Consider the following 13,565-nt stretch of genomic DNA (forward strand, 5'->3'; position numbering starts at 1 on the left):
GCAATTTAAAGTAGGCCTGTGGCTGGAAGAAATCTTTCTGCATACTCCACAAGTTTTTGTACCCAATTCTTCCTTTGCTGGGAATTCTACTTCTTTCCATTTTGGGGCGAGTAACATTCTTGCCGCTGTAGCAGCTAGATCTGAAAACCCATCTCCACCCGTTACATTACAAGCTCGTGCCGATCCCTGGCTAAGCTCCAACCCGCTACGCAGAGGCATAATAAAGGACCCGCCGGTAGGGGGAAAGAAAACTACACTTCCCGGCATGCAACGAGCCAGCTCCGCCCTTCCTTTCTCCGGCGGCGAGCGTCACTTCCGGTGTTCGTTGAATCCGCTCGAACGCGCAGCTGCGGCTCCGGGCACGAGGCGGCTGGGAAGATTCGAGTAGCGGCCTGGAAGCCCCACCGCGCCGTCAACATGGTGAGCCTCGAGTCTGATAAGCCCATCCCCTCCGTCCCTCTTCGCTGAGGGGGAGCCGGAGCCCGGCGTGTCTGAGGGGGGGGGAAGGGAACCGAAGGTTCCAGAATTACCGGAAAGGGGGAGGGGAGCCGGTGACGCCCTGGCGGCAACGGCCGGGGATGGAGAGGCCCCTGGGCCCCGCTCTCTCCTTGGGCGGCGCCCTTCACGGTGGATAGGATGCTGGGGCCTTCAGGCCGTCCCCGTCGCCTTTCCTCGGCCCGAGGAGGAAGGGTCGCCTCCCTCTCCCTTCGGTGCGCAGGCAGCCAGCGCCAGAGACAAAGGAAGCCGCAGCTGGGGGGGGGGCGGGACTCCGGAGAGGCCTCTTGGTTGTAGTTCCATGCACTCACTTCATAGGCTGGAAGGGACCCCGAGGGTCATCTAGCCCAACCCCCTGCAAGGCAGGAATCTCGCGTAGAGCTTCCTTTTATGATTCAAGATCTCCCAAGGAAGGAGAGTCCCGTCGCCTCCCGAGTTCATTGGGGATCTGTGTGAAGACTGCTTTCACGGGAGCCTGGCTGCTGCCATGCCTACGGCGTCGCATATCACACACAAACACCGCCCTTTTTCTTAAATTTCAATGTACAGTGGTACCTCGGGTTACATACGCTTCAGGTTACAGACTCTGCTAACCCAGAAATAGTACCTCTGGTTAAAAACTTTGCTTCCGGATGAGAACAGAGATTGTGCTCTGGCAATCAGCAGCAGGCGGCCCCATTAGCTAAAGTGGTGCTTCAGGTTAAGAACAGTTTCAGGTTAAGAACAGACCTCCGGAACAAATTAAGTACTTAACCTGAGGCACCACTGTAGTGATTTGCACCGCTGTTCACGTTGCATTCCGCAGCAGGGGTGGGGGGCCTGGATCTGGTGGGTGGACCACATCCTTGTTTCCTTCCCACGTTTGACAGGTGGGCGAGGCTACCCGTATTTGCCCTTGTTGCTTGAAACCAAGCAGCACAGGCAGAGAGGCACGTAAGGTGCTGAGCGTCGTCTGATCATGGAGCCTGTCGACGCCATGTGTGTGGCGTTCTGCAAGAACTAGCATCCATCTGATCGGCGGGTCTTGCAAAGTCCCATGCACAGCACTTTGCAAGACCTGATGATCAGAGCTTGGGAAGCTTTGTGGAAAGTGTGTCTTAAGCTGCCCCACGCTTGACAATTGCAGGTACAAGACAGGCTCGTGCGGCTTGACCAAAATGGCCATGTGGGTGTTATTTGGCCTGCAGTCCAGATATTCCTCACCGCTGTTCTGCAGCTGTAAGCTCTTGTTTGGTTGTTTGATTTGTGTGTACATTTTACACCTGAGGAGGGACAAGCATGCTCAGCTCATTCCCCAACCGTCACCATCCTTGTTGCCCTCCACAAATTGGAGGATGGCTCCACATGGAGGCTCCACATGTGATCTAGAACCCTGTTTTTGTAAGATTTATTATTATTATTATTTACTAAATTTGTATGTTGCCCTTCACCTGACGACCACAGGGCAGTTGATGACATTAAAAAACAAAACAAAATGAGAACACAAAATACACAATAAAACAAAAACAAACCAATTGCTTCTCTCCTGCAAACACATTTAAAAGGCCCTAGAATGTTAAATCAGCCCAAGACCTGGTTACAGAGTATCATTTTTGCTGGGCACCTAAAGATGTGTGATGAAAGTGCCAGGTGGACTCATTGTGAAGAGCATTCCACAAATGGGAAGCCACTGCAGAAAAGACCTGATATTGTGCTGCCACCCCAGACCTCTTGCGGAGGTACTCAGAGAAGCACCTCAGATGATGATTGAAGGGTCTGGGTTGGTTCATACTTTAAATCACACTGTTAGCCTCCACCCTAACCCCCAAATAGAAAATGCTGTCCACTTCAGACTCGTGAAGGGTGATGACAGTGGTGATCTGGGAGGCAGAACTTAGTACTCTTGTACCTGTTAGTATGTAGGATTTATAAGTGAACATCATGCCTGAAAGGAGCAATAGTCACAATGTGAGCAATTCAGAAATTACATAACACTCACAGTAAGTGGATGGCAAGGTGTAAAATTGTTATTTGAAAATTAAGTCTTTACTATATGCTAATTGGCATTTTGTTTCCTATTATTTCAGGCATCCTTATCCCTAGCACCTGTGAATATCTTCAAGGCTGGTGCTGATGAAGAGAGAGCAGAGACAGCCCGTTTGGCAAGTCTAATATTCATTGATGCTTGATATCTAGAATTGTAGTTGCACCTGTATATGTTTCGCTATAGAAGAAAGCTTGAGCTTATTCTGCTTGGGGCATATTTATAATTTCCCCTTTTTTATTCCAGTCATCTTTTGTTGGTGCTATTGCCATTGGAGATCTAGTTAAAAGCACTTTGGGACCTAAGGGCATGGTAAGTTATTTGTAATTTCTGAAATATATTGTTTTTGTCACTATTACCACTTTTGAGTCAAATATTAAATATCTTCAAATATGGACCTTCAGGACAAGATTCTCCTTAGTACTGGAAGAGAAGGCACAGTGACAGTAACCAATGATGGGGCAACTATCTTAAAAGCTATTGGAGTGGACAACCCTGCAGCCAAGGTTTTGGTTGGTATGTTTGACTAAATATATTACGGGGATATTTTATTTTGCTAAGTTAAAAGATTGTAGATTGTCTGCTTCCTGTGAAAACTACGCTGTGTTCCCAGTCTGACATTATTCACCACATCATGCTGGTTCTTGAACCAAAGCAGTCAAACTTAGACGTAAAGAAAAAGCTGGATGGTGCTGCTTAATCATTGCATAATGCTATATTTGCTTCTCATGACATAGTGCCCTATCCTGGGCACCTAGAGCCTTGCCTTTAGTATGACAGTGCAGTTAGAGAGATCCTGTTTTTATCTCTGATTTCTGTATAGCCGTATAGAATTCTAACATGATACTTCAATATTAAAGCTTATGTGGTAACGTTCTCCTCACAGATATGTCCAAGGTTCAAGATGACGAAGTTGGAGATGGAACTACTTCAGTAACTGTTCTGGCAGCTGAATTGCTAAGGGTAATAAATAGTTCCATTTTTTAAAACACTGAAAAGGTATGCCGAAATGCTAAGTTGAAGTTTTTTTGCTGCAACAAACTAATATAGCTAACTTTATAGAATATGTATAAGGTATACTGATAAAAAAAAATTAGGGAGCTTTTATTTGTTGAAGATTCCAGGTAATCTTATTTAAGCCGTTGCATCATTGAGACAACTGAAAAAAGGAACAAGAAAGTGGCACGTTTTACTTGCAACTGCATTAAGATAAACTAAATGCTTTTATTTTTCTAGGAGGCAGAATTATTGATTGCCAGAAAAATCCACCCTCAGACCATTATTGCAGGTTGGAGAGAAGCCACAAAAGCAGCAAGAGAAGCCTTGGTGAAATCTGCTGTGGATCATGGGTTAGTTCTAGTCACAGACAACAGGCATTTGTCTCTCAGATTGTTATGGTCCAATATCATGTAACTAATGACAGGTGTGTGCAGCCAAACAAAAAAGGGAAAGTAGCATTAAGAGCTGAATGGTGCTTGCACTTAAAGAAGTGTTTCCTGCTATTTGAAACACACAACTTCGTTGTAATATTCTGCCAATAAGCAAAATAGTCTTGAAATTTATCCTGAACATACTACTACTACTAATTTATTTATACCCTGCCCACTTGGCTGGGTTTTCCCAGCCACTCTGGGCGGCTCACAACAGATTTAAAAACATTCTGAATTCTGCAGTATATTATTTTAGATATTGCTGTATTTATTTGTGAAAAGCATGTTTTAAAGACAATGGTGTCTGATGCAAATGGCTTCTTCCCTCCTTAGTTTTTTATTTTTCCAACTACTTTAAATATTTTACAGTGGCTATTATGGAAAGAATAGGCTTCCTGTTCTAGATTCTTTTGTCCTAGTGAACAAGACTTCTTCACACCTGGATAGGACAGTGTTCTAGGACATTATTCTATATTTTGAATAAAATTGTCTTGTATTAGAAAAAAATTGACCTGTGTTGCAAAACTTTTGATTTATGCCAGAGTTCAAAAATGTGCTAGATACAGAGGGAAAGGAAGGACTGGGTCTATGGCACATTAATGAGGCAAAACCCTATTGTACTGCTGTTGATTCATGGGTGTTAAATGCTGAGAAGGTTCTGCATTTGAAAAAATAAAATCCATGATTCATGGATTAATTTAGTCTCATCAGTATGCAGATGAAACATTGGACATCTTTCTGTGAAAATACAGTTTTACATTCTTCTAAAATACAAATAGTGCAGCACATGCTATTAGGCATATGCATGGGCTCACAGTATTTTTGTTCTTAACATTTGAAGATAACGTCTTCCAAGTTTGGGTAGCGGCTTGTTAGGTTGGTGTAGGTGGGTGGTTGTTGTTCGAAAGTGGAGTGTCAGAAGCCTTGCAATTATGCAGAACTTTGCTGTGTGGTTCTCTGGATCAAGGCCATATATTTTAGTGATGATCCAAGATGTGCTTTTAAGTTTGCTTTTTCTGCTTTTCAGGGGAAATGAAGCTTCATTTCACAAAGACTTAATGAATATTGCAGAAACCACACTCTCTTCAAAATTGCTTACTCATCATAAAGATCACTTTGCAAAACTTGCAGTAGATGCTGTCCTTAGGCTGAAGGGATCTGGTAATCTGGAAGCTATTCATATCATCAAGAAACTAGGAGGAAGTCTAATAGACTCCTACTTGGATGAAGGTATAATTTTGCTTACTGGTAACAATTCAGTAAATTATGTCAGAGCAAGGAGCCTTGTCATTGCTTACTATGAAGATAAAATAGCAGGCTTTCCACTAAGCCAGTTTAAAAAACATTATTTGCTGTCATGTAAGCCATAACACAGTGTTCACAAATAAAATAGTGTCTGCTTTATTCCTACAGGCTAGCACTGGGAGAAAACTAGCTCACAATTCTTGTCTTAGTGTTATGCCCAAACCAGGGATCATAGTTTGTTTCACTCTAAATAAACTGATCTGTAACCAAATTTTCTTCTTTGCTTACTGCTCATGGTTTGTAAGAGCGAAACAAACACAATCACTGGTTCATATATAGTGCTGAAAATGGAAGGAACAAGATGGGTTATGGCTTACTGTGATATATTAGTGCAGCCAGTATTTGTATATTTCTATTAGCCTTGGTAAAATTTTGAAGGCAAGTTCCAATGTAATATTTTGCATGCAGAGAAGGGCCTCTGAAAGCTATTTCCATAGATGTGAAACCTAAGTGGATCATGTTTACGTTGCTTCCTGAATGGTTTTAAATCACAGGATTACCTATGTAAACTGAATGTTTGCCCATTCTGAGAGAAACATTTTCATATTTATGCACTTGGGTCACTTCATAATGTATTGTACGAATTAAGCATCTGAAGTAGCCTCAAATTATCTACATTTAAGAAGCTAAGTATCTTCTGATTTTATTACTGTTTCATTTTAGTCTGCCTTATGTGTTCCTTGATGCCTCATATCATTTGGGGGAATACTGCTTTGTTTTATTCAGCTAAGTGTTTGAATCTGTTCCTATGACTGTTTGAGTTAAAAGAGACCCAGGCAACCTGTTCAGTTTCATAAAATATGCCCGATAATCCTTGCTGCTGTAACAAAAGTCTGATTCTTCTTCATTTTAGGTTTTCTGTTGGATAAAAAAATTGGAGTCAACCAGCCAAAAAGGATTGAAAATGCAAAAATCCTTATCGCAAATACTGGCATGGATACTGATAAAATTAAGGTACGCAATTTTTGTGGTGCAAATCCTAGTGTAGTCAAAGCAGTTGAGTTATTGCTGAATATTGCCATATTTATTTCTTAGATATTTGGCTCCCGTGTAAGAGTGGATTCCACGGCAAAGGTGGCAGAAATTGAACAAGCAGAAAAAGAGAAAATGAAGGAGAAGGTTGAACGTATTCTGAAGCATGGAATAAACTGCTTTATCAACAGGTATGTATTATGCTGAGGGATGTTTGGAGCATGCTGATTGACCCCAGAGCCTCTGCTGACAAGTCTGTCTGTTCACACATCACCTTAAACCACAGCTTAAAACAAACTGTACTTTAGTGTGAACAAACAGCATGCTGGTTCAAGGTGCACAGAAATTCCCACATCACTCCTTCCTCATACCTACTCCTGCTGCCATGCCATACCATGGATGAAAGCTAGAGCCTGGCATGTTGAACCCAAGAACAAAACCTTGGTTACTAGTCATTAACAGTTAAAGTCATACACAATGTTTAAAAATCATTGTACTGTTAAGCACTATGGAAGTTTTTGCTGAGATAAATTAAGTTATGTTTCCTGCCACATTATTATGAGCACCTTTTCTTATTACAGGCAATTGATCTATAACTACCCAGAACAGATGTTTGCTGCTGCTGGTGTTATGGCTATTGAACATGCAGATTTTGCTGGAGTTGAACGTCTAGCTCTTGTTACAGGTACAGAATTATTTTTAACCTGCCTTTTGTTACACAAGGGATCCCAGAATGTGGTACAGTAAAAAAACCACCACTGCATAATAAAAGTAAATAAGCAACACCAGATAAAACATGCCACTAATAACCAAGAATCACATAGTAAATACCTTACCTTAACGGCAAAGTACCATCCATTGAACAAAGGATCTGAACTCGTACTCCTACACTTCATTTTTTTTTACAACATACTGTAAATCTGATTTCTTTCTTAGCTATTTGGGAAAGTTACACAGAACCCAGCTTCTGTGCTGCTTGTGGGCCAACTTAACATTTTTCGCACAATGGTAGTGAGGATGTCTCCATGATTTAAGGTGAAAAGTGGCATATCAGCATAGTAGTTTCTTTAAAACAAAACACACACACAGAGAGAGAGAGACTGACTGATGAACACCTGCTCATACTTCTTTTCATAAAAGCTTCTTTTCAAAGTTCAGGTTTGTATGTCTACTAAGTAAACAGTTACTAAAACTATTTTACACTTGTGGGAGGAAAAGGCTAACACAAAGTTGCATTCATTCTCAGGTGGTGAAATTGCTTCAACTTTTGACCATCCAGAATTGGTAAAGCTAGGAAGCTGCAAGCTGATTGAAGAAGTCATGATTGGGGAAGATAAACTTCTTCATTTCTCTGGAGTTGCCATGGGTAGGTTTTGCTGCTCAGTGTTGGACAGAACAATCATATGCACCAGCTACCATCCACTGCTGTGTCTGTGGAGCAGCTGCCACCTTGCATTCATGCTTTACCCAAGGAAGGGAGGAGAAGATACCCACAGTCTGAAAATTTTAAAAACAGGCACGTCCCTGGAAACTATCGGGGATGGTGGGTAGTGGCAATGCTCATATGTTACCCACACATGGAAAGAGCAATGACCCCAGCATATCTACCACCTCGAGACAGAATAACACCTTTTGCAAGTATGCAAAGGGAAATGCCTGAATATGCAACAAGAACAGCTACAGAGCAACCATCTCTAGTAGCTCAGTTCATCTAGTGGGGGGAGGGGGGTTATTGGTTTGTTGTTGTTTCTTGTTTTTATGCTTTTATATTGTGTTTTTATGTTGTGAACTGCCCTGGGATCTGCAGATGAAGGGTGGTACACATATTTTAACAATAAATAATAACAACAACAACCAGTCACCACTATGCGGCTTTAGGATTTGGCTTGATAGACAGCAGGGCAGCAGGTTCAATGTCCTTTTATATATTGCTATGTAGGAGACAGGATTTTGTTGGAAATATTTTTTTGCTTTTCCTTACCTTTTTATACCTTTTAGGTGAAGCATGCACCGTAGTGCTGCGTGGTGCAACACAACAGATCATAGATGAAGCAGAAAGATCTCTGCATGATGCACTGTGTGTTCTTGCCCAGACTGTAAAAGATACTAGAACGGTGTATGGTGGAGGTAAATATAGTGTTCTTATTTTAACTCCAGCAATTGAAAATTTAACTTTAATACTTTCTCAGGTTGGTTACAAGGTGTCTGTTTGTTTCCTAACTCATAGGCTGCTCAGAGATGTTAATGGCTAATGCTGTCTGGGAGCTTGCAAAGAGAACACCAGGCAAGGAATCCGTAGCAATGGAGTCATTCGCTAAGGCCTTGAGCACGGTAAACTAGTGTTTGGTTCTTTTTACTACCAATATAACGAAGCACAGTGCTCTGGAAAGCTAGTAATTATGAGGAGGATGTTGAGCACCCAAACGACATTTACTGGTTGTTGGTCATTGCAAAGTCTTTTGAGATGGTAGTTTTCAGGTTTGTGGCTCATGCAACCAACTTGTGCCCTTGTTAACCAAGGAACAGTAACATTACCTATCTTCCTCTAGGCCCTTTCCCATGTTTCTTTGGCTTGGCTGGCTTTACATAGCGTTATTTCTAAGCGCTTTTAAAACATGGGTTGGCTTTCTCTCTCTCCAAACCAATTGTAGCAGGATTCCCTTGAACCAGGAATGGAGGACTGTGGCCCTCCAGATGTTGTTGGACTCCACCTTCCATCAGCCCCGTCCAGTGTGGCCAGTGGTCAGGGATAATGGTTCCCTAGCCCTGACCTAAGCAGAGATCTGGGATTCTCTTGTAAACTTGTTTCTCTTCAATGAATGGGAGGGATTGCCAAAGATTGTCAGTACTGACAAATTCAGATTCTGCATTAAGGATACACATATTTTGAGTAAGGATAGTGCAATAGTACAATAGTAACTCATAGCGCTTACATGTGTGCTGTGCATTATTGTTATTTATTTTTGCAACTGGCATGTAGTTTGCAGGTTTGTTCTTTGCCAAATGATCTAACAAGCCTGCTTGATTTTGTTAGCTCCCAACTATTATCGCTGATAACGCTGGCTATGACAGTGCAGATTTGGTTTCCCAGCTTCGAGCTGCTCATATTGAAGGGAAAACCACGTATGGACTTGGTAAGGATTTTTATATATAGTTTGTATGTTTTATTTTTAAAAAATACACCTTTGTGTTACTAAGACTAATAAACACTTGGCAGTGGGAATAGAAGCTGCTTTGGGGTGCTTTACATTCAACAGCAGCAGTGAAAATTAAAATCAAGTGTAAGACTGAATTTCACTAAATGCAAATTCCACTAGAAAATGTGTAGACCTTTAATTAAAATCAGTATCATTTTAATAGTGCCAAGATAGAAAATGGAAAACAACTATGGAAATGGGATGCTTGCCTTAGTAACTCTGAGAAACCTTTTTTTTTAAAAAAAATCTCTTGAAGACATGAAGGAGGCTACCATTGCAGACATGGCAACTCTGGGAGTGGTGGAAAGCTTTCAAGTGAAACGGCAAGTTTTGCTGAGTGCTGCTGAAGCTGCAGAGGTGATTCTCCGTGTCGATGATATTATCAAAGCAGCTCCAAGGTAAAACCCAAAGCTTTTCCAGTTCTTGTGAGACAATGCCGTAATCAATCTTTATCAGAAAAACGATTTGAACTATAATTTCCTTATAATAGGTATGCTTCAACGTTTATTAAATTTTGTTTTACATTTGATACTACCGGCTAATACAGGATATACTCCATCAAGGCACCATCAGTGTCCTATCTGGTCTAGTAGGATCTGTTCCAGGTTTTGAGGCCTGAGGATGTGGCCAAGGGAGTTGAAGCAGCGGGACTGAAAACATACCCTCTCAGCACTTGCCTTTTTTGGCAGATTCAAAATAATCAGAAGGGCTTGGCCAGAGGGATCCAACATGTGGGGAGCTTGTACATGAAGATCTGTGGGGAGGTCCTTTTGATGGAGCTGCAATTAATTGACTGATAAACAGTTCAGGAGGGAGGGCTTTCTTGGTGTTGGTTGTCTGTCGAATTCCCTCCCCCTCAGATATAGCTGGTGCCAACTCTCTTGTAGGCATCTGTGGTAGTGGGCCGAACGGTGATCTTACCCTCTTGACTTGTAGTTATCTCTGCCTGCTACTGTTACGAACTGAAATACCATTGTAACCTACTCTGGAATTACCTGGGCAATTAAGAGTGGACTGAGAAGGCTATTGCTGATGAACTAAATAACAAACATGTACAAACAGTTTTAGGATCTTACATTCTAGGCTTGCAATGAACTTGGAAACTATTCTTTCCTCCCAACATTTGCGTGTACTGAATTCTGATTCTTCTTTCAGGAAAAGAGTACCAGATCGTTATCCGTGTTGAGTATTCCGTGGTCAGTAAAAACACGTGGACCAGAAGTTTGCAAAAAACGTTGTGCGCTTCAGACCGATTTGAAGAATAAAGGGATGGAATATCGAGCTTTGGCATGTGATCATTCTTTTGTTGGTTTAACTTATATTGTTTCAAAAAGACCAATTCATTCTTATTGTATAACATCTATACTTCCCCACCATCCTCTTTGTAGTACCCCATAATAAAAGTTTCAAATCTGTTTTGACTTTCAATTTACCTCGGTTTAGTACCGGAGTGTGCGCTTTTTATTGGAAAGACCTTGTGAAACAATGAGCACAATTCAGATAATATGCAAGTGGCTGATCATGAAAGCAAAGTTTATTGCTAGTATTTTAAAATGTCATCCTGTGTGATTCTTTTATTAAACACTGCATGAAGATAATACAGGCCACTAAACCTTAGCTAGTTGTGTGCATATCACATCTCGGCAAGGAGGAAGTAATCTGAACCCTCACTGTTTTTGCTGGAATTGGAGGTTCAACTACATGACTTCCTCAAGACAATAAAAGTTAATTTCTAGCTGGCATGTTAAAAAAAAAATCTGGAAGACGTAACCATATTGGTGACTGCAGCAAATGATAGAGTGCTGTGGTACTGTAACTGTGAACACATGTCTTGTGGCATGAGCTTTTGTAGGCTGTAGTCTACTTTCAGAGTTCTGAAATAGCTTGGAAAGTTGGAGGAGAAATAGTTCGCAATGAAATAATAAAAAGCTTTACTTAGGATTACATCCAACATATTGCATGTCTTTTAATTTAAAAGGTAAAACAACTAACTGCATAGTTCCTCTAACTTGTTAGGCATGTATAATAGGCTAAAGCGGTGGTTCCCAATTGGTGGTCCGTGGTACCATTCACATAGCAAAAAGTACCGCAGAGATATCTACATTTTCAAAAGTAGGAGGGTCATTAGCTTGACTACTGAAAAATGGGGTCTGCAGTACTTCGTTAATTGGATAACACCGGGTTAAATAGTTAAATGGAAACAAACTATTCTAATGGCATATCTATAAATCTTGCATTTCTATCAGTCATGGCTTCCCCAGAGACTGATGGTGCTGAACACTATGCTAGGGGTCCTATCTCTCCTAACCCTACACGCTACATTTCCCTGAGCAGCTCTCAAGCTGGTATGCAGATAGACTCCATGTAGTTGGATTTGTAACTGGTGAACCCCAACTTGAAAGTTCTCATTTACACACAAAACCAGGATAAATGCAAAGATTTTCCCTGTTTAGCTGTACTAGATACATTTGAAGGATGAAATATCTTCAAAGTGCCTTCAAAATACATACAATTTCTTTAATACCACAGAGCTAGTGCTATAGCATTAGTTTTAATTTTACAGAAGGCAAGGCACCTGCATTTTTATCTTTAAATTGATTCCTTTCCCCCTTCTCAAAGATTTGATTATAATGTGTACTAGGTTTTATTCCATCTGAATTCTGTAGAAGAGCTGCAGGTATCAGAAGGGGTATGTTAGCTGGCTGTCACAGTTCAGAGTTTATCTTGCGAATTCTAGGTATTTAAATTACTCACCAAGCTGGACATGCACACAATACCGTAGAAATCAAGTGAAATCAAGCACATGCAGCTTTACACTGGATTATACAGCCTGTGAAAACAGTCCAGATATTCTCGTCTTTATCTGGAGATGGAACACCCTGGCTGAGAAGGCTCCTGTGGCAAACTTACAAGTTCTGCACTCTAGTGGAAATTTTTGTCACTCGGCTAGACTGAGATGGCCTGGAGGAGGGAGAATGGAGTCGATGTCCTCAGATCCTTTGTCCCTATCCATACCAGATCGTTTCCTAGGTTCGGGGCTTTCCTCAGACCACCTCCCAACCCTATGCACCCCCTTGGCTACCTTGGGTGCGTTTCTGCAGGGGTTGTGGTCATAGATCACCAGCTTCAAGCTGCTCAGGTGCACGAGGCTGGGGAAGTAAGTGATGACGTTGCGGTCGACGTCGATAATTTCCAGGAATGGCATGTGAAGCAACACGGGGGGGAATTCAGGCAGCAGGTTGCCCGAGAGCCAGATGCTGCGCAGGTCCTTCAGATACCACAGCTGCGCAGGGAGGGAGTGCAGCGCATTGGAGCCGGCGTGCAGCGTCTTGAGTTGCTTCAACTCGCACACCACGTTGGGCAGGTGATACAAACAGTTGGACTCGATCCAAAGCGTCTTTAGGTTCTGCAGCTGGCGCAGCTCCACAGGCAGGTCTCCGAGTCTGTTGTTGCCCAGGTAAAGGATACACAGCTGCTTCAAGGTGCACACCACCAGGGGAAGCGTTTGGAAATTGTTGAAATCCAGTGCCAAGATCTGTAGGTTCTGCAGCTGTTCTAGCTCAGAGGGCAGATGATTCAGATTGTTGTCGCTCAGGTACAATTTGACCAGTTCCCTGAAAGAACAAACGTGCAGCGGGAACCTCCTCACCTGCCTGCTGCTCAGATCCAACATTTTATCAATTGGCATCTCTTCAAGGTCTCCCAGGATGTATTTCTGGCAGGCATCTGATGGGAAGAAAGCAATGACTGTTCGGAAAGCGTTGCCCATCCTAACAACTTTGGAAAGTTACATTGGTTCTTCGCTACCCAGTGAATCAGGCTTATGGAGCAGGGAAGCTGCCTGGCTTCTATTTTGTGTGCTGTTCCCTCCTCCTTGCTGTAATATATATGGTCCACATAGCAACAATCATGAATCTCAAGAGCCCTGAAATGTTCCTGATAACTGAATGAGTGTCTGCTGATGAGAAATACAGGCATTGCCTTGGAATAGCTCTCGTGCGCAAAAGCAGCAGAAAACACCGAGGTGAAGTTCTGAGATTGCACAGCGGTTAATCAGACATATTTTCCAAAACAGTCCCAATGTTCCCCTTAGCATGCTCTCTACTCTAAAGGCTCTGCTCTAATGGTGCTTTATGCTATAGT

The 13,565-nt window shown here is 42.1% G+C and overlaps 2 protein-coding genes across 2 annotated transcripts; one reads left to right on the forward strand and one right to left on the reverse strand.

Moving 5' to 3' along the window:
- Nucleotides 1-254: 254 nt before the first annotated feature.
- CCT2 (chaperonin containing TCP1 subunit 2) lies at nt 255-10,837 on the forward strand. The gene is made up of 16 exons (XM_082241131.1): nt 255-420; nt 2,562-2,636; nt 2,765-2,830; nt 2,923-3,034; nt 3,405-3,481; nt 3,755-3,867; nt 4,976-5,178; nt 6,107-6,207; nt 6,289-6,416; nt 6,807-6,910; nt 7,472-7,591; nt 8,224-8,352; nt 8,453-8,556; nt 9,260-9,359; nt 9,679-9,820; nt 10,578-10,837. Exons 1-16 carry the CDS (start codon nt 418-420, stop codon nt 10,606-10,608), a joined length of 1,608 nt encoding a protein of 535 aa, XP_082097257.1. The 5' UTR covers nt 255-417; the 3' UTR covers nt 10,609-10,837.
- A 101-nt stretch (nt 10,838-10,938) lies between these two features.
- On the reverse strand, nt 10,939-13,291 carry LRRC10 (leucine rich repeat containing 10). Its single transcript, XM_082241146.1, has one exon. It carries the CDS (start codon nt 13,189-13,191, stop codon nt 12,361-12,363), a length of 831 nt encoding a protein of 276 aa, XP_082097272.1. The 5' UTR covers nt 13,192-13,291; the 3' UTR covers nt 10,939-12,360.
- Nucleotides 13,292-13,565: the final 274 nt, after the last annotated feature.

This window comes from Podarcis vaucheri (assembly GCF_965113315.1).
Source record: "Podarcis vaucheri genome assembly, chromosome: 10".
Classification (NCBI taxonomy): domain Eukaryota; kingdom Metazoa; phylum Chordata; class Lepidosauria; order Squamata; family Lacertidae; genus Podarcis; species Podarcis vaucheri.